We start from the raw sequence: 26,373 nt of genomic DNA, 5'->3' as shown, positions 1-26,373 counted from the left end.
CATGAAACCATTGTTAAACTAAGTAACAGTTTAGCCCAATTAATAAAGAACGTTTGCCTTGAGCGTCAAATCAACAAACCCTATTGTTGCTGAGTTGATTCGGACTCGTAAAAAAAAAAAAGACTCATAGCGACCCTATATTTATATGGTCTTTTAAAGAATTATCTATGTGAGTGTAAACTGACAACAGTTAATCTAAAGCTCAGATGAGAACTTTACAGAGCAGAGAGCCTAAATTAATGGTGATGAAACAATGTGAGTAGAGAGAGAATGGTGACACAGTGTGAAGAAATAACCAATGTTACTGAACTGTTCATGTAGAAATTATGAATCAATGTATGTTTGGTTGTGCATATTGCCACCACAAATAAATAAAATACTTATTTTAAAAAAAGAAGTGACTTTGTAGATTTCAGATGAGGAAGAATTTTCTAATAATTAGGACTGTCAAAAATTGAAGTGAGCTGTTCCTTGAAGTACAAAGTTTCACATCACTTTGTTCAGGTTGAGTTTAGAGGAGATATATAGAGGATTAATACATTGCATTCAGGAGATGGACTAGGAAATTTATCATGCCCTTTCAGACTCTAATATTCTAGAAATTGGATCCTTAACTTTGTGTAACTTCTTTTGATATTAAGATGACAAAGGTAAGTGGTGTTTTTTTGCCAAGTGACCTTTAGAAAATAAATACTACTTGATTCTGTTATGAGACAGTAGAGAAAATGGGAATTCAGGTCATGGAAAGCAAGGAAAAAGCACCTCGTGAAAAGTAGACTGACTTTATGAAGTTATGAAACCTAAAAACTGAAATGAATTGCAACAAGACTTTGATATTATGTAATGTATTTGAAGAGACAGGTATAATAAAGTTACCATAAGTTAGGGCTTTTTCTATAATTAAGAAAATGACTAAAATTTTCCATCATTCGGAAATATGCGTTAGGACATTAGAATGTTAAATGTTCCACAGTATAAAATTACCAATGAAGAGTTACAGGATATTCAATAATATGATAGAATTGTAGGTTCATTTAAATTAGGGTTGTAGAACTCTTTTGTTCATTTGAAGACTTCAGACACTAAAGTAAAATGATCATTGAGATTTAAGTGGTCTTTTTAAGAGACCCGGCATTAGAAAAGTTGTATTCTATACTTTAGGAGCAAAGGCCTGTACTGCCGCTATCCCCCACATATCCCTATTGTCCTTTACCATGTCGTACTAGTGACTGAATTAGCTTCCTGGGCTTCCTTGACAGACCATCAGCAGCAATACAGACATTTTCATTTCATAATGGTAAGCTAAGAGTTCAATATTTTCAACTGAATTTATTAATACTGGAAATTCGGAAATTTGTGTCAGTGTGCTATGTATTGGGAGGATGCCTTCATTAATAGAATTTCATGAAACTCAAAACAAATGCTACATTTGTTGTTGGTACTACCATACTACTACCACTGTTTTAGCTAACACTTACGAGGCATGTACTATGTGCTAAGGACTGCCAAGTATTTAATGTGCCATAATTCATTTGATCCTCACAACAACCCTGTGAGACTTCTTTGCCTTCAAGTTGATTCTGACTCAAAATGACCCCTATAGGACAGAGTAGGACTGCCCCATAGGATTTCCAATGACCGGCTGGTGGATTCAAACTGCTGACCTTTTGGTTAGCAGCCGAGCTCTTAACCACCATGCTGCCAGGGCTCCCTATGAAGTAGGCACAATCGTATCACCATTTTACAAATGGAAACCAAAGCTTAGCCCAACATTAAGTTAGCACGTGGGAGAGCTGTAACTCAAGAGTGCCCTCAACCACATCTTGTTTCTGTTTCTTTTATTTTTTTAACTACAATCTCCTTGAGGGAAGAACCTATCTTTTCTTTTAACCTATTAAATTTTTATTATTTATTAGTCAGGTGCTCAAATCTCATTTGAACGTAATTGATTGCTTTCATCAATTAATGGCCTTAATGAAATTGCTTGTATTTTTGACTATTTGGTCAAAGTCATGCTACTTACCCCTCTAAAGTTAGCAGCACAGACAGTTGAGGAAGTGCAAGATCTTTAGCTTGATTTTCTGCAGTTCCTTCTATATTTTAAATAGGACACAAATATCTCTGTAAATAAAAATAACTTCCTCCCAACCCATCTGGAAAATATCCCAGACCTTTTCCCCATGCCTTGCAAAGTAGCTAGCTAGCATTAAGTTGCTGCTGTCTAGTCATTATTACTATTTGTTTTTTCTCCTTAACATAAATGACCCTCCCAGGAATAGCTTAATCGCCAGATGTTTGGCCAGCAGTGTTCCACTTATCCTGGTTTTGCTGTTTTTCTGAAACATTCTGAAAGGGACTCACTCCTTTCCTTCCCTTGTCCTAAGATGATTTTACTTAATTTCTCTCAAAACTTACCTTGGTAAGTGATTGGGAACCATACTGAAGAGGGGGAGGATAGACTATATGTATTTTATCTTGGTCCCTTATGCACTGACATTTATTGATTGAGGATTTTGTTTCTCATTTCAGTTTGAGAGGTTCCGAGGGTTCAGAATTGAAATTGTGAGACTTGAAAGCTAGAAGGGACCTATGAGATCATCCGACAGAGGAGCTTTCTTTTTTAACTGAGAAAATGAACGTTGTCAAGGTTGACCATAAATCTGATACTTTAGCTTGGTGAGAGAGACTGGGTTTCCAGAATCTCTGTTGTGATCTCCAGTCCACAACTAAAGGGACCCAGGGGTCTGGAAACTTGATAAGAAGGCCAATTTGCTGTTTAGCCTGGAAGAATTCTTTGTGAATTTTCCATGTTATTGGAGGTGTTTGAAGTTACGTGATGTCTTCGGGACCAATAATCTACACCATATACTTTTATACTTTTCAATTAATGGAGTTTTAAACTTTTTAAAAAAGCAATAAAGCCCCCGCTTTTTTCTCCCAAATATAATCTTACGTAGAACCACAGTGTACAAAACAAAGGTAATTGGTATTTAATTAGAATACAGTTTTAAGTTTAATTTTGATTATTGTAAAATCAGCAAGAACAAGGAAGAGTATGAAATTGAGGGGTTCTGGATGACAAGTGCAGTCTTAGACTGGCCTCAGCATCCGTGCAGTTTGAATCAGATATTTCTGAACTCCCTTGGTACCTTATCATAACGGTTGAAAAATCACTGCTTTGGGTAACAGAATATTATAGCTGGTATGGATCTTATCCTGGTTCAGCCTTCTCATTTTTTGGCAGAGACCTTGAAGCCTAGAAAGGTAGTGGTGTCCTCAAGATCACACACAGCCAGCTAATGACAGAGCTAGATTGTTAGCCAGCACCCCTTTCTCTTCACTGTTGTTGCATGATTACCGATCATATAGCGTACTGTTATATTGGTGTTTGTTTGCTTTTCTTAGCTAAATGGCAAACTGCTTTATTTCAGAGCTCACACTCAACCCTTCTTTAGCCCCAGGAGGGCCTCTATATTGATGGAACCCTCCATGGTAGATAGTAGATGGTGGATTACCAAAAACCAAACTCATTGCCATTGAGTCAATTCCAACCCATAGTGACCCTATAGGACAGGTAGAACTGCCCCCACAGAGTTTCCAAGGAGTACCTGGTGGATTCACACTGGCAGCCTTTTGGTTAGCAGCCATAGCACTTAACCACTACACCACCAGGGTTAGTACATGTGAATTAAGTGACTGAAAGATGCTATCTGTATACAGATAAACTCTGAGCTGGGCCAACTTGTTGGTAATTTGGGAGTAATTGATGAGTAAATGGAAACCCTGGTGGCATAGTGGTTAAGTGCTGTGGCTGCTAACCAAAGGGTGGGCAGTTCGAATCCACGAGGCGCTCTTTGGAAACTCTGTGGGGCAGTTCTACTCTGTCCTGTAGGGTCGCTATGAGTTGGAATCGACTCGATGGCACTAGGGCTAGGGTTAGGATGAGTAAATGTATTTTTAAAAATAAAGTTTAGGTAAACTGAACAGTAGAGAGTTACTGACTTTTAGGGTTTATGCTTAATCTGTTGCAGAGGATGTAATGGTAGGTGGACATTGTCCTTTTCTGTGGATAGTTTTCAGCTTACTGACAGGCAGAGGGCTGGACTGAAGAAACCTTGAGTAAAACTCACTGTAGATTTCTTGAGTTTTTGCAGATACAGGAACGATGAGAGCTGACCTATTATAGACAGTTGGAACTATGTGCTAGGATTATCCACTCCCCGGGCTTGCTTTGTTCTGTATTTGCAGTTACTGCTGTGAGACAGGCCCTTGGTCCCTGGTACCACAGTGAGAGAGCCTGGGAGGCCACAGTGGGGCGTACCTGGGAGGCCACAGTGGGGCGTACCTGGGAAGCCACAGTGGGGCGTACCTGGGAAGCCACAGTGGGGCGTACCTGGGAAGCCACAGTGGGGCGTACCTGGGAAGCCACAGTGGGGCGTACCTGGGAGGCCACAGTGGGGCGTACCTGGGAGGCCGGCTGCAGAAATTCTCCCTGCACGCTCTGGGTGTGCTCCCACCTCCCCACCGTCCCTGTCCTCTAACCTGAGACATTCCACTTCTCAAACTGGTTCAATTATCTTTTCTTTTCGAAAGGTAAAGCTGTTGGTCTGTGTAAAAATTTGCACGGTGATAACTAATACATTTTTTCTCATGTATTTATGAAAATTTCCAATACTCTGTTTTTCTTTATTATTGGTTAGTATGTGTTGGTAGAAAAGAAGTTAGAGTAAATATTTTGTCCATTTCTGCATTTGTTTCTACCTTCCAACATTTACTTAGACTCCTCTCCATTAGCAAAATTGGTGCTTGTATCAAAATGTGTGAGGTGAATCTTTTACAAGTTTCTCAGCAGGGGTCTTAGTTAATTCCTTCAAGGAGAGTTCTTAGTACAAGCTGATGACTTTTTTTTTAATTGCTCTCTAAAATGAACCAAAATAATGAATTTACTCCTAGTCATATACTAAAAAAAAAAAGAAAAAAGCAACAATTTAAAATAAGTTCTCTCATAATCATTTTTAAGCATTGAATGCAGATGAGAAGAAACCTTCCCGCCCCCCCCCCAAAATTAGCAAAATTTATGATCTGAAATAGAAGTGGGGAGCAGCAGATGTGAGAGAGATATTTTTTGTCATTCTTGAAAGGACCTTGTGCACAGTCTGCACAAATGGCAGAGCTCAGTCAGCAAAGGGACAGTGGAGGGGAGGCCATCCAGTAGTTTTCCAGCCTGTTTTAAAGATGTTCTGTCTTAGGAACATTCTGTATATATGGGGTGTGTGGCAATTTAGGGTTTGATATTTTGTTTCTCTTATTTTTTACAATATTAGAGCACTGTTTCTCAAAATGGGGACCATGGGTTTCTAGAGAAGATGGCAGTATCCTGTTTCTTTTGGGGAATTGGTGTTTGTTTGTTTTTATATGCAGATCATTTTAAATATTTTTCTGCCAGGACGGAACTGCTCTTTTGCAGTGCTAATTCGTAGAACTAGTTTCATAGAACGTAGTTGGTCAAGTATGAGTTTCATAATCTAATGTTGATCGTGGTTACTTTTTCAGTGGTCTGTTTTTTTCTTTTAGAGGGGTCTGTCCATAACTCAAATTTATGAAATGCTGTATTAGAGTATATTGTGTTCCCTAGCTTAAAATAATTGGGGAAAGATAGGGGATTCCTAGTTAGTTACAAATGACAGGATAAATAGAGGTTTTTTTGGACTGGGAAAGGTGATTTGTGTGTGTCATCTCAATATGTAAAGATCAATTGTGAAGGTTTCATTATATGTTGTTATATATGATATATGGGTTTTAGAAAATATTCCTTAATATGAAAAAGAATCAAGATAGTTTTTTTTTGCTCCCTGTTAAAAGGGAGAATTTATTCAGAAATTTAAAATGGGCTGAAGTTATAAAACCCCTAAATAGCTCTTACGTAATTATTCCTTTTTTGTAATCTTTTAATTTGCAATGCCGCTTTCCTAGTTGAGGCTGCCTTCATCTTTTCCCTGGTACTGGCCTAATGCCCACCCCCCCCCCCCGACTGCCCCGCTTCTGCCTGTAGGGATCTTGGTCTCTTCTGGAATTTTGGTATGTAGCACTCAACCACGGGTGTGTCTATCAGATGCGTGGCTTGTTTTATTAAAATTTAAATCGTATTTTGGTTTTTGAACAGGTAACAAGTTCATATGGTTCAAAATTGAAAAGATGCAAAAAAAGAGTATGCAAAGTCTTCTTGCCACCTAGGCACACAGTTCTCCGCTCTAGAGACAGCCAACAGTATCTTTTTGTGTGTGTGTGTATCTTTTCAGAGATCTTTTATACCTATTTAAACAAATACATACACACATTTATACACGCACACAATACTTTTCTGTCCTCTTTTTAATGATAGCATAACATATGTACTATTCTTGTCTTGCTTTTTTATTTTATAAAGTATATTGGAGATACTTCATATCCACGCACTGAGTTTTCTCATTTTCCTTTATGGTTATGTAAGATGCAACTGTATGAATGTACCATAATTTATTTAACCCAGGTCTCTACTGATGCATAATTAGGGCATTTCCATTCTTTTGCTTTTACAATGAAAATGTTTTGTGCATAACAGTGTATTTGTGTATGTGTATGTAAGGATAAATTCCTAGGAATGGAATTGCTATGTCACTGTTTTAGTTTTGAATGCTATTGTCAAATTGGCCTCCAAAAAAGTTGTATGAGCGAGCCTAATTTCCTCATGCTCTTATCAACGTGGTGTGTTATTTTTGGTCTTTGCTAATCTGAAAAAAATTGTATCTCAGTATAGTTGTAATCTTCAATTTTTATTTTACGTAAAGTTGAGTACCTTTTTGTATAAGAGCCGTTTGTGTTTGATTTTCTACGAACTTTCTGTTCTTATTACTCTGCCCAGTTTTGAAAATTGAGTCTCTGCCCCTCTTGTTGAACAGTAGGAGCGTTGTATGTATTAGGATTTTAGCTCTTTGTGAGATATGTTGCAGATTCCTTTCCTCAGTTTTATATCTGTTTTCCTTCTGCTTATGTGTTTTTGGCCTTTTTTGTTTTCATGGATATCTAAACTCAGATTTAGCAGGGCCCAAATGGAATCCTGGACTTCCTTTTTTCTTTCCCCTGACCTGCTTTTCTTCTAGTCTTCTTCACCTTAAGAAACACTGCCTCCTTCTACTCATAGCCCAAGTCAGAAACCAAGAAGTTGTCTTTGATTCCTCTTTCCCTCCCTCCTCATCTCTAACCCATCCCTAGTGATAGTGTTTTGCTTCAGACATGTCCTGCATCTCTCATTTATCTTCATATCTACCATTTTAGTCCATCTTACCATTGCCTTCACCTGGGCGGTGGCAATGGCTTCCTAGTTGTTCTTCCCTAAAACTCATTTCCCCTTCCAAGGATGGAACCATTCTCAATTCTGCAGCCTCTCTGATCTTTTCAATATGCAAATCTGATTGTCACACTATCCCCTGAACTCACCCATCCCCTTTTTTTGTTCAGAACCCTCCACTGGCTCCTTACGTCTCATGATAAAGATAAAACTGCTTAAAGTAGCTCAACCTCCTATCTCTCTAGCCTCGCTTTATACTAGGTTACACTCTGTGCACGCGCATGCGCGCGTGCACACACACGCACACCTCTTTTGGTTCTCTCCTGACTTGGAACTTTTGCATAAATCATGCTCTCCTAGAGCTTCCCTACTTCTCCATAAGTTTATGCCTAATTATCCTACAGATAGATCTTGGCTCACTCATTGCTTCCCCTGGAATAGCCAGCCCCATCAGATGAGGTGGCAAGCCCCTGTTACAAGCCTTTGGAGCACTGTATATCTCTTCTTCATAGTGCTTACATTTGCCAATTGTGTGATTTCTTTGATAAACTCCATGAGTTAGGGCTTCCTGCCTATTCCCTTTACCGATATATTGCCAGTGTCTTATCACAGTGCCTAGCATATAGTTGGCTCTCAAGACATATTTATTGAATAATTGTTTAATTATAAGTTCTCAGGTGTAGTGTTTACAGAATATACTTTTTTACCCATTCTCAAAAATGGGACTACATTTGCTCTCGGCCAGTCTTTGTTCTCATCTTTTCTTTGTCACTTTCCCAAGATTCTAACGTTCAGCAATCTTATCTCCAAAGTCTTAAAGTGTTTCAGGGATGAAATTTATCCAGGCCTGTTGTCTTGAATACATTTAGCTTAGAGGTGTTCTTCTACGGTCTTGGACTTCAGTTCCCTCTGTCCTTTTTAGTCTGAAGGTGGTTTTCTTTGGTGTAGAGTACATGAACTTACCCACATTTTATGACCTGCATCAGTCCAGCAAAATCTAGAGAGTTCTCAACTTCTATAAATTTATTTTAGATTCTGTTATTTAGAAGTTAGAGACCAGAACATATTACCCCATAGAAACTGTAAGTGATGTTTGTACTTTCATGAAGGTGCCTTCAAAACCTTTTTAACTGCTAACCAGTAACCAGTTGCTGATGAGCCAACCCCGACTCATGGAGACCCATGTGTGTCAGAGTAGAATTGTGCCCCATAGGGTTTTCAATGGCTGATTTTTTAGAAGTAGATCACCAGGCCTTTCTTCCAAGGTGTCTCTGGAAGGACTTGAAATAGTCAAATATCTGTTTAGTTTAATAATGGAAATTGAACTATGAAGAATGGATTGATAAATTACTCTCCACTATTGGAAGAATCAAGCAAAAAGAAGATTTAATTAATTTATGGGTCAGGTGGTCCCATATAAGAAGAATGCTAAGTAGGAGTGCATTACTTTCCTCACTTACGTTCAAATGGAGACTTCTCTACAAGAAGGTAATTAGGATGTTTCTCACAAGACGGTTTTTTCCAGAGAAGTTATTTCCTTGCATATATGGATCGTGAGTTTTAAGATGCTTTGAAGCCATTTGCACTCTCCTATTTAAAAAAAAAATTGTAGCAGTTTAGTCATGTACTGAATTTATTCCTGTGCACTTTTCAGTGACAAAATGGTTCTCTCACTGGTACTTGTAAAAAACAATGCCAGAAACGAAAATATAACTCATGATTCAACTGATTTTGTACTCCTTGGGAAGAAGAAAAGACATGTTGAGATGAAGATTATAATTTCAGCAACAAAGGAAACATTCAAGGCCCAGGCAGCTCTTAAATTCAATACTTAATAACATATGAAATAAATTATAAGCTTTACATTTCTGTCAGTTCTTGTAGGTACCTGCTTACTTGCCAACGCAGAGAGAAGATAGCTTAATTTTAGCTGTATTTCTTAGTGCAAGACAAATCCACCTTAAAATATACTCAGCTATTTACAAAGTTAATGGTTAGTAATAAAAAAACTCAAATTATTTTTGAGAGCCTTAGAATCTTGACATTGGAAGGCACCTTAGAAGACATCAACTTTAGTATAAGACTCCTACAACTGCCAAAGTGCTTACAGCAGCCCCTTCCTGCCACCTGCCGGTCTCCTCCTTGTCTACCATACTCTAGATATACAGGCTTTCTCTCTGTTCCTTGAACTTATCAAGCTCTGTAAGACTCTTTGTACTGCTCTGAACACTCTTCTCCTCACATCCCTGTACCCGTGGCTTACTTCTTTACATAAAACAGATCTTACTCAAATATTACCTCTTCAGACAGGCCCTTTCCAAGATCTCCCTTTCTAAAAGGCCCTACTCTCCCAACTACCACAACTCTTACCATAAAACTCTTATTTTCTTTATGGCATTGTCACTATCTGAAATTACCATGTTTCTTTGTTTACTGTGTGTCTCACCTTAGTAAGCTCCGAGAGAACAGGAGCCATATCTGTGTTGTTCACCACTGCATGCTGAAGCACCTACAGTAGTGTTTGGCCCATTGTAGGTCTTGGTTTTTTTTGTTTTTTTGGATGCTTTAGATGAAGGTTCACAGAGTAAATTAGTTTCTCGTTATCAATTAATATACCTATTGTTTTGTGGCATTGGTTGCCACCCCCACAACATGTCAACACTCTCCCCTTCTCGAACTTGGGTTCCCCATTACCAGCTTTCCTGTCCCCTCCTGCCTTGTCATCCTTACCCCTGGGCTGGTGTGCCCATTTAGTTCTCATTTTGTTTTATGGGCCTGTCCAATCTTTGGCTGAAGGGTGAACCTCTGAAATGAGTTCAGTACTAAGTTAAAAGGGTGTCTGGGGGCCATACTCTTGGGGTTTCTCCAGTCTCTGTCAGATCACTAAGTCTGGTCTCTTTTGTGAGTCAGAATTTTGCTCTACTTTTTCTCTAGTTATGTCCGTGACCATCTATTGTGATCCCTGTCAGGGCAGTCAGTGGTGGTAGCTGGGCGCCATCTAGTTGTGCTGGACTGAGTCTGGTGGAGGCTCTGGTAGTTGTGGTCCATTAGCCATTGTAGGTCTTTTGATAAGTACTTATAGAATGAATGAATGAATGTTGATGATTGGTTGCTGTCCAATCGCTACTGAGCTGAAATCCCTCTCCTTTTAACTTCTCCCACTGATCTTCTTGGAATAACTCAGATCACCTGATCTACTCCCTCCTTTTCAAAGAGTCTTTAGACATTTAGATATAAGTCATACCTCATGGAGGCCAAACTCATCCAGTTTTCTTACCAGCTCCTTATGTGGCATGGTTTTAGGAGAGTGGTCACCATTCAGGTTATCTGTCACTGAGAGTTTTGAGTTTTGTCATTGTGATACTCAGCACTAGACACAGTACATTATGTAGAGTCTAACTCTTGGAGAGAGATAGATAAAAGATAGATAGTACAGTTAAATTCTTTTTGGTTGTTTATATTGAAATGCTTTGTCTTTGATAAAAATTACCTTTTGCCTCCATATAAATGGCCAAGGTACTATTTATATATGTGTGGTTATCACAATTACTCTTTGTTGTTGTTAGGTGCTGTAGAGTCAGTTCCGACTCATAGCAACCCTGTGTACACCAGAATGAAACACTGCCCAGTCCTGCGCCATCCTCACAGTCATTGCTATGTTTGAACCCATTGTTGTAGCACTGTGTCGGTCTATCTTGGTGAGGGTCTTCCCCTCTTTCACTGACCCTCTACTTTGTTTTATGGTGAAATATAACACCACAGAAATACTTAAAACATAAATATACGCTCTAGTAAATGCCCATTTAACCATCACTCAAGTCAAGAAATAGAACATTACCAGTTTCCCAGAAAGCCCTCCCTGTGTATCTCTTCTCAATTTCAACCCTTCCCTAGAAGCAGTTAAAATCCTGATTTTTATAACAAGAACTTCCTTAGGCATGTTTTAATAGGTTTACCACCTATATATGCATATAACAATGTAGTTCGTAGTTCAGCTTTGCCTGTTTAAAACTGTACATAAATGAAATAATACTGTTACATTAGTTTTTTGTTGTCGAGTAACAAATTACCACAAATTTAGTGGCTTAAAACAGCACCCATACATTAGCTCACGGTTCTGTAGGTCAGAAGTCCAGCATGGTGTGGCTAGGTTCTCTGCCTAGGGCATCACCAGGCTACCAGGGTGTCTGCCAGGGTGTGTTCTCATTTTGTTCTTTCTTTCACATTTTTTTCGTGATCAGTTTTACAGTGGGTCAAGAACCAACTCTTTGCTCTGCTGATCTCTATTGTTTGCATATTTTCTATTTCATGAATTTCTGTTCCTGTCTTTCTTTACATTTTCTTTTGATTCATTTTACTTTTTTTAATTGCTTGAGATTGATGTCTTAGTCCACTAATTTTCGGTTTTTTTATCTTTTCCGGTATGTGCACGTAAGACTGTCAGTTTCTCTCTAAGCATTGCTTTAGCTTCTTCCCATAAATTTGTATTTTTTTTTTATTTTTTAACGTCTGTTATGTTTTCTTCTTTGACTGACTTGTGGATTGTTCTAGAAGTGAATTAATTTCCAAACATAAGTGTTTTTAATTATTTCTCTTCTGATTGATTTCTTGCACACTTGCATTAGGGAGATAGGAACACCTTCTGACATCAGCGGAAACCCTGGTGGCATAGTGGTTAAGTGCTTCGGCTGCTAACCAAAAGGTCAGCAGTTCAGATCTACCAGGCGTTCCTTGCAAACTGTATGGGGCAGTTCTGCTCTGTCCTGTAGGGTTGCTATGGGTCAGAATTGACTCAACGGCAACGGTTGTTTGTTTTTTTTTTTTTTAACATCAGCCCTTGTAATTTGTTTTAAGTTGCTTTATCGCCTAGCATATGATCAGTTTTTGTAAGAGTTCTAGTATCTTGGAAAAAAAAGGTATTCTGCAGTTCTTTGGTACAGTTTATATGTTCATTTGGTCAAGTTTTTAAAACATGTTTTTCAAATCTTCTGTGTTTTGATATTTTTCTCCTTACACTGTCTATTGAGTTCTTGAGTTCTGTTACATCTTTCCATTCTGGAATTCTAATTTACTTTTCAAAATCATTCTTTCACTTTTTGGACCTTCCAGTTCTGTCAGATTTTCAGCCCTTCATTTTTATTAATTCAACTTTACATTTGTTTTATAGGCTGTTCCTGACAATTCTAATATTTCAAATCTTTCAGAGTCATTTTCTTTTTCAGCTGTTTATATTGGTTCTTATTTATGGTGTCTTGTTTCCTAGTGTATCTGTTTATCTTTGATTATTTACTGCACCTTGTGCGTGATAAAGCATCTGTAGCAATCATATGAGGCCTAGGTTAATGCTATCTATCTCCAAGAATGACTTGTTTTTTTTTTCTTCTTCTTCGCTTCATTCAGACAACAGGTGGCCCCACTAATTGGAATCTGGTACTATCTTAATCCAGGAGCGTATTTGGAGATTTATGTAGATCATTCCAGTGACATAAAGCTAGACTTCAAGTCTCTATACAAAGCTAATTTATTTCTTGTTTCCCTTAAAGGGAATATAGCTCTTTGGGGTTTCAGCTTCAAGCTAGTGGTGGTTTATCAAAGTTCCTCCTTTTGAGACACCCTTGGTTTTGACTTTTGTGACCCTGACTCTGTAAGCCAGCTTTTCTCTTATTTTTTTTCTGGATCTTCAAATGCCTGGAGGGCCTAAAACAGATTTGGGTGGTTTGTATTTACCTTTCTGGGTTCTATTCTTTTTTCCTTTCATTTTAGCCAGATAATTCTTCCCTATCTTTTATGGTATTTTTAATAAGTATTTCCTCCAGTGTTTGCTTTTGTCCTCAGGGGTGCTTTTCACACAAGTTATCTGATTTGCCATTACCAAAAGGTGAAGTGTCTAACTTTTAATGCCTTAAAAAAAGTTTAATTGGTGTTATTTATACAAAATTGCAGTTGGATCCAATTTTGGTCATAATTTTTTTTCTCTGTACAAATACTGGTTGTTAAAAGACTATTCTGATTCCTAGTTTACATTAACGAATTTTGATTTTCACAGTTTCGTGAGAGATTAAGTGGAAGCAAATGTTTTTTATACATCCTTATATACAGAATTTTTTGAGTGCTCGGTTTTAGTGGGACTGATTTAATTTTTATCTCAAGTTTCCTTTGAAATGAGACATTCCATTATTGGCAGAGAGTGGAATATTTAAATGTTCCTTGAGTGTTCTTCCAAATTAGTGGTAGAAAATGAAAGAATAATTCATTCTCAGAAGCATCTTGAGCTTCTTTTACCTGAAATGTGACCAACTTAGATCTTCATATGACTGGCTCCTGGCTGCTTGTTATTGAGATCTCAGCTTTTCAGAGAGGCTGTCCCTGTCTGAGTTCCTTCATAACCTATCAAACCCAGTGGAATGGCAAAACTGACCAATCCCTTTGGTGGGCCACAATTACCATATCTGCACAGTCCCACCCAATCACTTGGGTGGGAATTAGAAGACCATGAGGAGAAAGGGTACACAAAATGATCTATCACACTGCATTGAGTGAGTGAATGAATGAATAAATGGAATATTTGTGAGTTTCTTCTAAAATTATGATACCATTTTCTCTAAATGTCACAGTATACTTTAAAAATTTTGTGATCCTTGAATTGAAGGAATTTAGTTAAGTTTTCTAAAATAAACATAGACTCTGCTTTGTCATGTCTTCCTTTTTGGACAATTTTTTTGAAGTATTGAATGAAAAATCAATAACAGTAAGATTTCTGAAATAAAGTAAACCTTAGCATGTCAAAGAAACATTTAGTGTAAGAGATAACTGTGAGTTTCTTGCCTCATTGAACTGAAAGGAAGTCAGTGTGGCTGGAGTAAAGGGAGCTGAGGGAGACAATAGTAGGAGATGTTTTCAGAGGAGGGGGAGGCTAAGGCCTTATGGCTTATGTGGACTTTGGCTTTCACTCTTAATATGGGAGGCCATTGAAGGATTTTGCTCAGAGAAGTGACATTATTAGACTTGTCCTAAAGGGATTCCTGTGACTCCTGTGTTGAGAATAGCCTAGGATGGGTGGGTGGGGTGGTGAGTGTAGAGCTGAGTGACCGTAGGGGGCTGTAGGGGATATTGAAGTATGGTCTACTTCTTTAGGCTCACACATCTATTCCACTGGCTAATTTGTCTGTCTCTGTACCAAAGCCACCCAGACTCAATTTTCATAGGTCTATTATAAGCCTTTAAGGATCCCTGATGGCACAGTCATTAAAGTGCTCAGCTGCTAAAGGAAGGGTTGGCAGTTTGACCTCACCAGCTGCTCTGCAGGAGAAAGATGTAGCAGTCTGCTTCCATAAAGATTTACAGCCTTGGAAACCCTATGTGGCAGTTCTCTGTCCCACAGGGTCACAGTGAGTTAAAATCTACTCGATGGTAGTGCGTTTGGTTTTTTATTATAAGCCTTGATATATCCAGTAGGACATACTGCCAGATCCTGCCTTCAAAGTGGAGTCTTCTTTTCTTCTTCAGGAGAGTGTTGCCTGTACTTGGAACTCTACTCTTTCATATATATTTTAGAATCGTCTTAGGTCCTCAAAAAATCCTGTTGAGATTTTGATTGGAATTACATCAACTGGGTACATCAATATGGAAAAAATTAACATCTTTATAGTGTTGAATCTTCCTACCCTTAAACTTGGGATAACTTCATTTATTTAGGCCTTCTTTAATGTCTTTGAATGAAGTTTTATAATTATCTGACTAGCGGTCTTCAATATCTTTTGTTATATTAAATCCTAAATGCCTTACTTTTTTTCTTGCTGTTATAAATATGATTTTTAAAAAATTACATTTTGTTTATTATTAATGTTTATAAATGCAGTTGATAATTTGTATCTTAAGCTTACATCCAGCCACCCTCGCTAAATACTTAACACACTTGGTAAGCAATTTGTTTGTAAATTCTTTTCTATTTTCTAAATTTCTTTCTTTGTTTTATCATATTTTACTGGTCTAGCTAGAACCCACCAGGATAATATTTAATAATAATGTCAGTAAGTATTAGTAGTCGGAATCTTTGTCATGTTCTTAATTTTTAAAGGGACTGCATCTAATATTTCATGTTTAAGAATGATGTTTGTTGTCAGATACCTTTATCAGGATATGAACATTTTAAAAACATTTAATTATGGACATACTGCCCTTTAGAAAGCTTATACCAGTTTACATTTCTTTGTATCAATACTTATCCACACCACGTGGGGTATTCTTAGTTTTAAATTTCATAGGCAGTAAAGGAAATTTCTTTACTGATTTTAGTTAAATTTCTTCCCTTTGAATCAATATTTCACGTTGATACCAATGTTATTCTTCTTGGAGATAGGATAGGTTTTTTTGAAACAAGAGAATTTATTTTGAAATAATTTGAGACTTAGAGAAAAGTTGCAAGGATAAAGAATTTTGTTCTCTATACCCTTGACTCAGATTCCCCACATGTTAACTTTTACCATATTTGCTTTATCATTCTCTCTTTTTCTCCCCCCCCACCACCCTACATACACATACATTTTTTTTCCTGAACTGTTTGAGTAAGTTGCAAACAAGATTCTCCTTTAGAGATTCTAAAAAACTTTGGTGCTTTTTCTTAAAAACAAGGGCATTGTCTTACATAACCACAGTACTATCATGAAAATCACAAAATTATCAATACTAGTGTAATACTGCTATCTAATTTTTACATTTAAATTTGATTGTCATTTATTGCCAAAAACAATTTTTTTTTTTTTTTAACTTGTGCAGGATCCAATCCAGAATTTAGTTATCGTATCTCTTACACTTCTTTAATCTGGAACAATTGCTCAGTCTTTCCTTGTCTTTCATGACCTAGATATTTTTAAAGAATACAGGCCAGTTATTTAGCAGAATGTCCCTCAGTTTGAGTTGTTTGTTGCCTCCCATGGTTAGATTCAAGTTTTACTTATCTGCAGGAATGCTGCAGGAGCAATGTGGTAAACATCTTTCTCAGGGCATCCTATTCGGAGGCATGTGACGTTGATTCTTCTATTATTAGTGATGTTAACTTTGGTCAATTAATTAAGGTGGTGTCTGCCAGGTTTCTTCACTATGAAATTACTGTTTTTCCCCTTGTAATTCATAGGTATCTTGCTGGGAGATAGGTAATATCCTGTTTTTCATCAAACTTTCAACCTCTAATTTTAGCATATATTGATGACACCTGCCTGAAATAGTTATTACTATTACGGTTGCCCAGTGGTGATTATTTAATTCCGTCACTACATTTATCATTTGGAATTCTACTCTGAGAAAGAGCCCCCTCCCTATTTATTTATTCATTAAGGACTCATGCATTTTAATTTTAGTCTGTGGGTTGTAATTTGTTACTTTCCTTATTTATTTTATTGTTCAAATTTTCCCTGATTTGACTAGTGACTTCAAACTGGCTCCTATGTCCTTTTGGCATACCCCATTATTTTTGAGAACTTCTTACTTTTCTGGCATCACAAAAATATGTCCTAGGCCCATATTGTACTTTCCCTATTCTAACCATGAGTTAGGAGTGACTCAATGGCAATTGTTTAACCTGGAACTTTGGAATCAGCCATTTCTCTAAGGAACCCTGATTCTCTTTATTGAAGAATGGTCTTTAGAAACCAAGATCTGGGCACTAGGTGTGTTCATGGCTACTAAGGTGTCACTGCTTCGGGTTCTCTCGACAGGCAGAGCTAGGGAGTATGTGTGTGTGTGTTACTTACACACACATTTATATCTATTTCTACATCTCTATATTAAAAACTGGAGCCCTGGTGGCTCAGTGGTTAAGAGCTATGGCTGCTAACCAAAAGGTCAGCAGTTTGAACCCACCAGCTGCTCCTTGGAAACCCTGTGGGGCAATTCTACTCTGTCCTGTAGGATTGCTATGAGTCAATTCGACTATGACGAGTTTGATTTTTGGTATATATTAAAAACTGAGCTTACACTGTTAACTCTAATCCCAAGCCTTCCTTTTTCCTGTGTTTGTAACTCTGTTTTATGAGAGTAAGACACCAAGCTCTCATTATCCGCAATATATTTACTTAGTGCACAATCCCAGAAAACACATATAATGTAGTTTCATATCATTGTGTAAAAACAAATAACTTAGTAGGGTACATTATTTGTTTACATTTCTTTTTGTCTTCAACTTGAAGAGAATATGTAGTTAAAATACTGTTTTCAGAACAAATTACCTGGGATTGATTCTTTCCTCCTGTTCCGTTTCAGTGTGGTTATGTTACTTGTTTCAAATACAGTTAGATTCATTTGTTTGCTTGTGCCCCATTTTAGGTTCTTCCACTGCCCCCTCCCCCATTTTTTATTTTAAGCATATGAAACATTAACATGGTTTTAGAAGAACCCTAGTGGCGTAGTGGTTAAGAGCTCGGCTGCTAACCAAAAGGTCGGCAGTTTGAATCCACTAGCTGCTTCTTGGAAACCCTATGGGACAGTTCTCCTCTGTCCTGTAGGGTCGCTATGAGTCAGAACCAACTTGACGGCACCTAACAACAGCAACAACCTACAAAAAGGTAGCATATGTTATTAGAATACTGGGATCTAAAACATGACTTTTAATTGTGTTTGTTCTTTCAGGGAATACTTCACTATTAGAACAAATATGTGAAAGTTCCTGGCAACCAATGAGAATTCCTTCCTTCAGACATTTTTTGTTTTAACTGCACAATTCAGAAGATTCTTTTTAGTGCCATGTTCTGTGGCTTGCATCAGAAGAGGAGTTTGTCTTCATGAAGATTCCTAACATTGGTAATGTGATGAATAAATTTGAGATCCTTGGGGTTGTAGGTGAAGGTAAGTTGGGATTTTAAAATTTCTTGAATTTTTGAGCAATGTACACCTATACTCACCACCAAAAAACTTACTAATTCAGGTCTTGTTAATTTAACCTGCATTGATTGAGATATGTATCTAATAGTAAAATATTTTTTTAGTTACTCTTAAATATTTAAGCCTTACTCTTCAATCTAAATAACATTTTTAAAACCCTTTAAAGTTTAACAAATCAAGGATTTCTTAAGACTGCCTTCATTTTCTTCTTTTTGTTGGCAATCATGGTTTCTTTAGTATGCTTTTTTTGGCTATGTTTTATATCAGCTAGGCTTATTTTGAATAATTTAAAATTTATTTGCATAAGTTAAATTTTACTTAATACATGGCAAGTACATGGATAAATAGCTTCTATTTCTTTCAGAATGACAAACCGTGTTTTATAAATTCTAAGGCACGTGATTTGGTCACATTTTAACATCTCTGAAAGCAGGGTGTGTCTTCAGGATATGTCTTATAATCCATATATGTCATGATTTAATTGATAACAATTTTCTTTCCTAGTAATACATAAAGTAATGCGTACAATCCATGATGTCGATTTGATGAATTATGGTAATTCATTTTTCCTAAGTCTTCCTGATTTTTCTTTATTAGTAATTTTTGCTCTTACCTTAAAGATAACTTTATGAAAATTTTGATAAATGATTCTGTTAATGGAGGAAAATGGTTATAATTTTGGTTTTGGTGGATTTGCATACCCACCATATCATTAAAGCAAATGTTACAAATATTTCATATTTTGAATTTCAAAAGTTTTAAAAATTTACCTGTGTGAACAGTAAAGCTGTTCAAGATTTTAATGTTAAGTTCTAGATCCTGTTTAAATAAATAGAAACAATTAAAATATTATGCCTAAGCATTGAGTACTTGCTTCAAGGTATGGAGTTGAAACCATGTAAAAAGAATGAATGGACTCTTCTTCCTTCACTGGCCAATTCCTTTTCCTTTTCTTCATTGTTATTATTTAAGTAAAATTCATTCTCAATGTGTTACCTACTATTTATAATAGCTGTCCTATTTTTTTTCTAGATTTTATTTATTTTGTTACTGTTGAGAATGTACACAGCAAAAAAATACACCAATTCAACAGTTTCTACATGTACAATTTAGTGGTATTGATTACATTCATCAAGTTGTGCAACCATCTTGCCCTCCTTTTCTGAGTTGTTCCTCCCTTATTAACATAAACTCACTGTTCCCTAAGGTTCCTATCTAATTTCTTGAGTTGCTGTTGTCAATTTGATCCCATATAGATAATTCTTAAAATAGCATAATGTTCAAGGCAGACATTTTTTTCTTACTAGTTAAGCTAAATTGTTGTTTGGTTTTAAGAAGACTTCAGGGTATATTTTTGGTTTGAGGTTTAAAGATTGTCTCAGGGCAATAGTTTCAGGGGTCCACCCACCCTCCGTTGTTCCAGAAAGCCTGGAGTCCATGAGAATTTGAAATTCTGTTCTGCCTTTTCCCCGTTATGATCAGGATTCTTCTATGGAATAATAGCTGCCCTCTCTGTTTATTTGTTTGTTTATTTTTTCCAGAAATATTAACATTTAGAGACTTAAGCAGTAAAGGTGCTGACTTGAGAAGTTCAACTCATGGAGCGTAACAGGGTTGTAATGCTACAGATTTTGGCCTAAGCTTTTCTAGATTATAACCTTGTTTTTCTCAGTATATTCATAGTTGATTGTCTTCTTAGAGATTAACCCAGATTAACCAAAATATACCAGACTGTTACATAAATCAGAATTTGTCAGTTTAAGTTATAGTCAGAACCATCATTGCTACATTTTTTTTCCCTTTGTAAACCACTTCAAATGCTTTTGGCCAAGAAATACATATCTATTAAGTATATGAAAAACTGTAAAGCAAGCTCTACATTCTTATAGCTAAAAAAAAAAAAAAAAAAAAATTTAGCTAGACAGTGCATTTTCCCTTCATAGGAAAATTGGCATGAGAAGTTAAATGAGGAGTGGGTGATTTCCTGGTGAGTGTGGAGTTAAGTGGGGTGGCTCTAATGGCTGGTTCCATCCTAACTATGATAAGAAGATTCATCCATCTCCACCAAAGTGAGAGACTTTTGTTCCGGTTCCCTAGATTGTGTTGGAGACACATTTCCCAATTTGTCTCATTGTAGTCAGTCCCCTTGTCATAGATTCATGCGGGCTTTGCCCATCTGTCAATGTCGATGATATTTCTACAAATCTGAGTTATCATACTTACATTTTGACTCTCCAGATTAGATTTTTCACTATATATATAACCCTAACCTGTGAACCTGAGTTTCCTGGACACTTTGCTGTCAACTCTGTGTTCTGCCTCTAAGAGAGTAGCCTATTTCCTGGACAATAGGATCCCACTGCCATTGAGCGGATTCCAACTCATAGCAACCCTGTACGGCAGAGTAGAACAGCCCCATAGGGTTTTCAAGGCTATACGTCTTTACAGAAGCAGATTGCCACATCTTTCTGCTGCAGAGTGCCTGGTGGGTTCGAACTGTCGACCTTTCAGTTGGCAGTCAAGTGCTTAACTACTACACCATAAATAACCCAAAAGGTAGTGAAGAATCTCATTGAATACACGGCAGGAAGTGAGTGTTTGGTATAATGGCTGGAGAGCCTGTGGCCTATGGCCTGTGCCCTGTGCTCTTGAACTGAGTCTTTATGACTAAAATGTTCCCACTCATACTAGGTGTTAATGGGAGTATTGAGGCCTGTACTATTTGCCTGTCAGAAGAGACATTCCAGTATCCTAGGAGAGGATTTAAATGTCTTCTAGGACAGAGAGCATTTTTGGTAGGCTCTGTGCTTGAGCTTAATATTTAGGAAGTCATTAGCTCTTAGGTAGAGCACGCGCTTAGCATGCGCGAGGTCCTGGGTTCGATGCCCACCACTTCCACTTAGGAAACCCTGGTGACGTAGTGGTTAAGTGCTATGGCTGCTAACCAAATGGTCGGCAGTTCAAATCCGCCAGGCGCTCCTTGGAAACTCTGTGGGGCAGTTCTACTCTGTCGTATAGGGTTGCTATGAGTAGGAATCGACTCGACGGCACTGGGTTTGGGTTGGGTTAGCTCTTAACTTTTAAGACCCCTCGAACTTTTTGATGGAAACCCTGGTGACGTAGTGGTTAAGAGCTACGGCTGCCAACCGAAAGGTTGGCAGTTCAAATCTACCAGCCGCTCCTTGGAGACTCTATGGGGCAGTTCTACTCTGTCCTGTAGGGTTGCTATGAGTCGGAATTGACTCGACGACAATGTGTAGAAACTTTTGAGTTAATTTTTACTTACTCTCAAAGTTCTGTGTCCAAATCTTGTCTCCAAAATTTTTTAAAACCTTAAATTTAAAAAATGTCTCCAGTAAAATTTTCTTTAGAAAAAGGAATATTTAAAAATGCTTGTTAAATTGAGGAAATGTTTGCTTATGCTCTAGGTTTATAAAAAATATATAATGAAATATCCATACTCTTTTCATATATAGTTCATTGTATTACCAGTATAGAATATAGCCATTTTAGGGATCATTATTATAACATATACCAATAACCAATGTAAATATAGCAGAACTTTGATCTCTCCAAGATCTGTAGTTTGTACGTGTGCCCCTAATTGCTTACTTTTTTTTTTTAATTATAGGAGCCTATGGAGTTGTTCTTAAATGCAGACACAAGGTAAGTACATGCTTTTTAAAAAGAAAATATATGTATAACTGTTTTGGAACTAGTACAGTGCTCTTCGCCTGTGGGAATGTAGTTAAAACTGGCTATTTTTTTATGATGATGATGCTTAATGAAGTGGAGTTAATATGTGAACGCAGAAAAAGGAGACGACTTCTGGACACGCTTTGTCATGATCAGGTAATCATTAGCTCTTTGTGATCGTGTGTTATTTTTTCACCTATGTATAGGTGAAAAGTTAACTAACAGGTTGAGAGAAAAAAGTGGTGCAATGGAAAGAAGAAAGCAGGGTAGCGACCGATCTAATTCATGTCAAAGTACTTATGAGCAAGGAGGAATTTCATTCAGTATTTTTCATGTAGATCCAATAACAGGTTGCTGGATGGATTTGGGTCCAGATTTTGAAGAGTACTGTGTAGGTGTTTGGTTATGGAATAGGGCTTGGGATAATAGTATAATTATGATTACTGGCTATATAGTTGATCACCCTTGAACACAGTCTTGAAATGAATTTTATTATAGATTATTTGACAGTGATAATAATCACAAATTATTCTCGGCAGTTACTTGGAAGTTGCACCATGGCGAGCATGTTTTACTCAGAGACTAAGGTGGCAAATGTTGAAGCTATAACAATTTCAAATGTTAGATTAAATATTTTTCATTATGGTATACTTAATCTGAATACTGTATTAATATTTGGCCTCACGTTATTTTGTGTTTAGTTTGTTAAGATAATGGTTTTATGTTTTTTGTGATATATTTTATAGTATCTGAAGGTGGTCTTAGCAATTTAACATGAAACATATAAATTACACTCTTGAACCTATCTATCAAGAGTAATGTGTGTATGTGTAAATATATCTATGTAAAAAAAAGAATACACCTATATATTTACTCACACACAAATAAAGATGATATCATTTTTCTTTCCTGTTGTACAAAATACTACCTACCGTTAGAATTTAAGGCTTCATAACAGTTAATATATTTTTAGGCTTTAGATTATAAATCTCTTACTTTGATTCAATGAATTCTGTTATCCTTGAAATTGGGTGTTTGAATTATTTTATGTTGGTAATAGTTAATCTGAAGATCTATTTGCCAGTAAATCCTCAAAAAATGGTTTAAATACTATTGGTTCTTGATTAGGGACGATTAGGAATTTAAAATAATAAATTCAGTATAATCAAAATAAATTTAGTACCTTGGCTATCTTGTTAAAAAATATTACTGCAGTTTGAAATTAAACAAATGGAAAGCTCCCTAATGAAATGCTATGCTTTTACCGAGTTGCCTTGAGTCACAATACATTTCTGAAGCTTTTAAAAAATAAAATTCCTAGGGGAATACTACTCAGGAGAAATAGGCAGTTAGTTTCCCAGTTAAATTTGATAGTTTCATGGACATAATACCTCCTTTAATACCATGGCTCTGCTTATAAAAAAAAAAAAAAAAATTTTCAGCATGGCAAATGGAAGCTTCAGCTCTTAATCTTAGGTTTTAAAACCCCAAGATTTCTGGCATATGTACACACGCATACATTATACATATATCTGATCGATATATATGTACATATTGCACACACAAAAAAAACCAATGCCATCGAGTCGACAGAGTATGTACAAATAAACCAAAAAACCAAACCTGTTGCCGTGGAGTCGATTCCAACTCATAATTACCCCGTGTGACAGAGTTGAACTGCCCCATAGGGTTTCCAAGGCTGTGATCTTTATGGGAGCAGGCCACCAGGTCTTTTCTCCTGCGGAGCTGCTCGTGGGTTCTAACTGCCAACCTTTCGGTTAGCAGCCGACCACTTGACCATTGTGCCATCAAACCAAATACAACACATTGCCGTCTAGTTGATTCCGACTCATAGTGACCCTATAGGACGTGGCAGAACTGCCCCCATAGGGTTTCCCAGGTTGTAATCTTTACAGAAGCAGACTGCCACATCTTTTACCCACAGAGCGGCTGCTGGGTTCGAACCACCAACCTTTCAGTTAGCAGCCAAGTGCTTAACCACTGTGCCAGCAGGGCTCATTTATATACAAATATGTAAATCATCCAACAGTATTTTCTCTCAGTCTTTGTTGCACTTCGACCTGAAATTCCTTTCCCTGTACTTTCTTTCGACATTATGTGTCCTTCCCTTCTGTCTTTTATGCAGAAGTGAAGTTTGTTAGTCAAATATATCGGTTTTGTTACCTGTTCCTGGTTGGTTCTCATAATGCACACTGTTAGTGTCAGCAAGGTGGGCCCAGAGTGGAAATCGATGAGAATGGACATCTCTGCTCTTGGGAAACCAACGCTAAATGGCAACTGGGATTCCTGGGGGCTATGTGTTTTTCTTTTTTTACGTGTAGGGTACTTTGAGTTACGAGGATGAATAAAACAGTTTATTTTTGTCCTCGAATGCCTTCTGATCTGTCTGAAGAAAGAAGAAGAATAGATACTTTAAAAGATGACCCGTAAGGTCGCTGCAAATGAGATTATACCTAAAAATTTGTGTTTTTACTCTCCGTCACTAAACGAGGGACTCACAGACCAGCTCTCAAAACATCGTTGCTTTCTCCTTTTATTGGCCTAAAGAAAAAATACCACTGGATGGAAATTCAAAGCATGAATTAGTTGCCTACCCAGTAATAACTCTTTTTAGAAACTGCAGCTGTTTAGTCACTAGACTTGTTATAGTATATCCTTTTTTTTCCAGCTGAAATCAGACCTTCACATCTATACCCCATTGTCGAAAAAGAGAGATTTGGATGCTTCTGGCGGGATTTATGCTCTGGGATCAAACAAATGGACTATTGTGAAACTTCATGTTATACTTAAAAATGGATATAACCTTCCTTGTTGTATCCACCATTACATGTAAAATAACCGCGCCTGTATATTTTGCATACCTTTTAACAATGTAGTGAAATGCTTATAAAAATGTATAAATCAAGCTTCACAGAAGACCACCCACTAACCCACTGCCATGGAGCCTTTTAAAAGGTAGCATGGGTGTGCTGTATTTTTATGCGGATAACGCGCACCTTTTCCATTTGTTTGCCAGCTGCGCTATGCTAATTTTTTTACAGCAATATGTGGAAGGGGGCAAACAGATGTAGAAGGCTCGCGTTATTTGTGTAAAATTACAGTGTGTATAATTCCTAGCATGTTGTACTCTATTCGAGCAAATATGAAAGAAAGGCACTGTTTTAATCTTTATACTTTTGCAAGAGTTTAGAGGTCATGTTTTATAAACAGGTGTATCTTTGTGAACACAATATGACATTGAGCTATTCCAGGCCGAAGACCATACTTTTTAACTTACCACCCAATTTAAAAAGAAAAAGAAAACTGTACTCTTTTCCTGACAGCTTCTGTTTATTGTTCTATATACATGTTGGCATGCATATGAAAAATCTTGGTAATGAATGTTAAGCTTCTATTTATGGCTCCTTATGACCGATTACACTGGAAGACATTCTGATTGGGGCCTTTCCCCTAAAGATATGCATTGCTGATTTGTATCTCTGTTGTGATGTGCCCAGGAGAGGCGAGGCATGTTTTACGGCACATTTTTCTTTGCAGAAGCCTAAAGAGGTCATTCTCACAACAACATAGGGGGAATTGAATGGGGTTGTTGAAATAGGGAGGTGCAAGATTAAAGCTTGAGGAAAGAGGTGGTGGCAGTGTGATAGGGAGACGTTGTAGGGCAATACTCATGGATCCTGGGTAGGGGAAGTGCTGATTCATGTACATCCTTTCCTCTGCCTGAGGTTGATTTATCAGTGCTCTTGGTCTGTTTGTTTGATTAGTAATTGATTTTTTTAGATTCTGGGTCATGTATAAGGAGTGCTGGTGGCACCGTGGTTAAGCTCTCGGCTGCTAACTGAACGGTAGGTGGTCGGAACCCACCAGATGCTCTGTGGCATAAAGATGTGGCAGCCTGCTTCCATAAAGATTACAGCCTTGGAAACCCTATGGGGCAGCTCTGCCCTGTCCTGTAGGGTCGCTATGAGTCGGAGTCAACTCGATGGCAATAGGTTTGGTTTTGTTTAGTTTAGGTCACGTGTGCCCCTAAGATAGCTAATTATACAAAGCTGTGAACAGTCCCTTATTGTGGTATAGCCTATAAGTGTTCAATAAATAATGAAGTTGATTTAAGTTAAACCCACTGCTTTAAGTTAGAGAATTGAAAATGAAGGCCAAAGTAGAGAGGTATTGCAGAGTGTCAGGGACTCGATCCCTGCAGAGGGGGAGGGATTTGAATGTGGTAAAGTGGAAAAGCACTGGTACCATTTATTGGATTGGAACATTTATAACGATTATATAAGTTTTGGGGAGAAAATGATGAGTTTTACTTTAAAAATAAGGGATTAAAATGGTAGCAGAATATCAGCCTGAATATTAAAAAATACCACATATTGAGAATCTACCATGTGCTAGGCACTCTACTAGATGTTTTACATTTGATCTCCACAACAACCCTACTTCTATCCCCATTT

General features: G+C 37.3%; 1 protein-coding gene across 4 annotated transcripts in view; it reads left to right on the top strand.

Moving 5' to 3' along the window:
• The window catches only part of CDKL5 (cyclin dependent kinase like 5), a 274,427-nt gene that overhangs the window by 87,655 nt on the left and 160,399 nt on the right, over positions 1 to 26,373 (top strand). For all 4 annotated transcript variants that reach the window (XM_049873455.1, XM_049873454.1, XM_049873457.1 and 1 more), the window contains exons 2-3: positions 17,951 to 18,166; positions 21,834 to 21,868. In XM_049873455.1, coding sequence (XP_049729412.1) covers positions 18,103 to 18,166; positions 21,834 to 21,868 — 99 coding nt within the window. In that variant the 5' untranslated portion in view covers positions 17,951 to 18,102. The remainder of the gene's footprint in view (positions 1 to 17,950; positions 18,167 to 21,833; positions 21,869 to 26,373) is intronic.

Source organism: Elephas maximus, chromosome X (genome assembly GCF_024166365.1).
Source record: "Elephas maximus indicus isolate mEleMax1 chromosome X, mEleMax1 primary haplotype, whole genome shotgun sequence".
In the NCBI taxonomy this organism is placed as follows: Eukaryota; Metazoa; Chordata; class Mammalia; order Proboscidea; family Elephantidae; genus Elephas; species Elephas maximus.
Note: the sequence above shows the minus strand (reverse complement) of the source record. Positions and strands in the feature narration are given on the sequence as shown.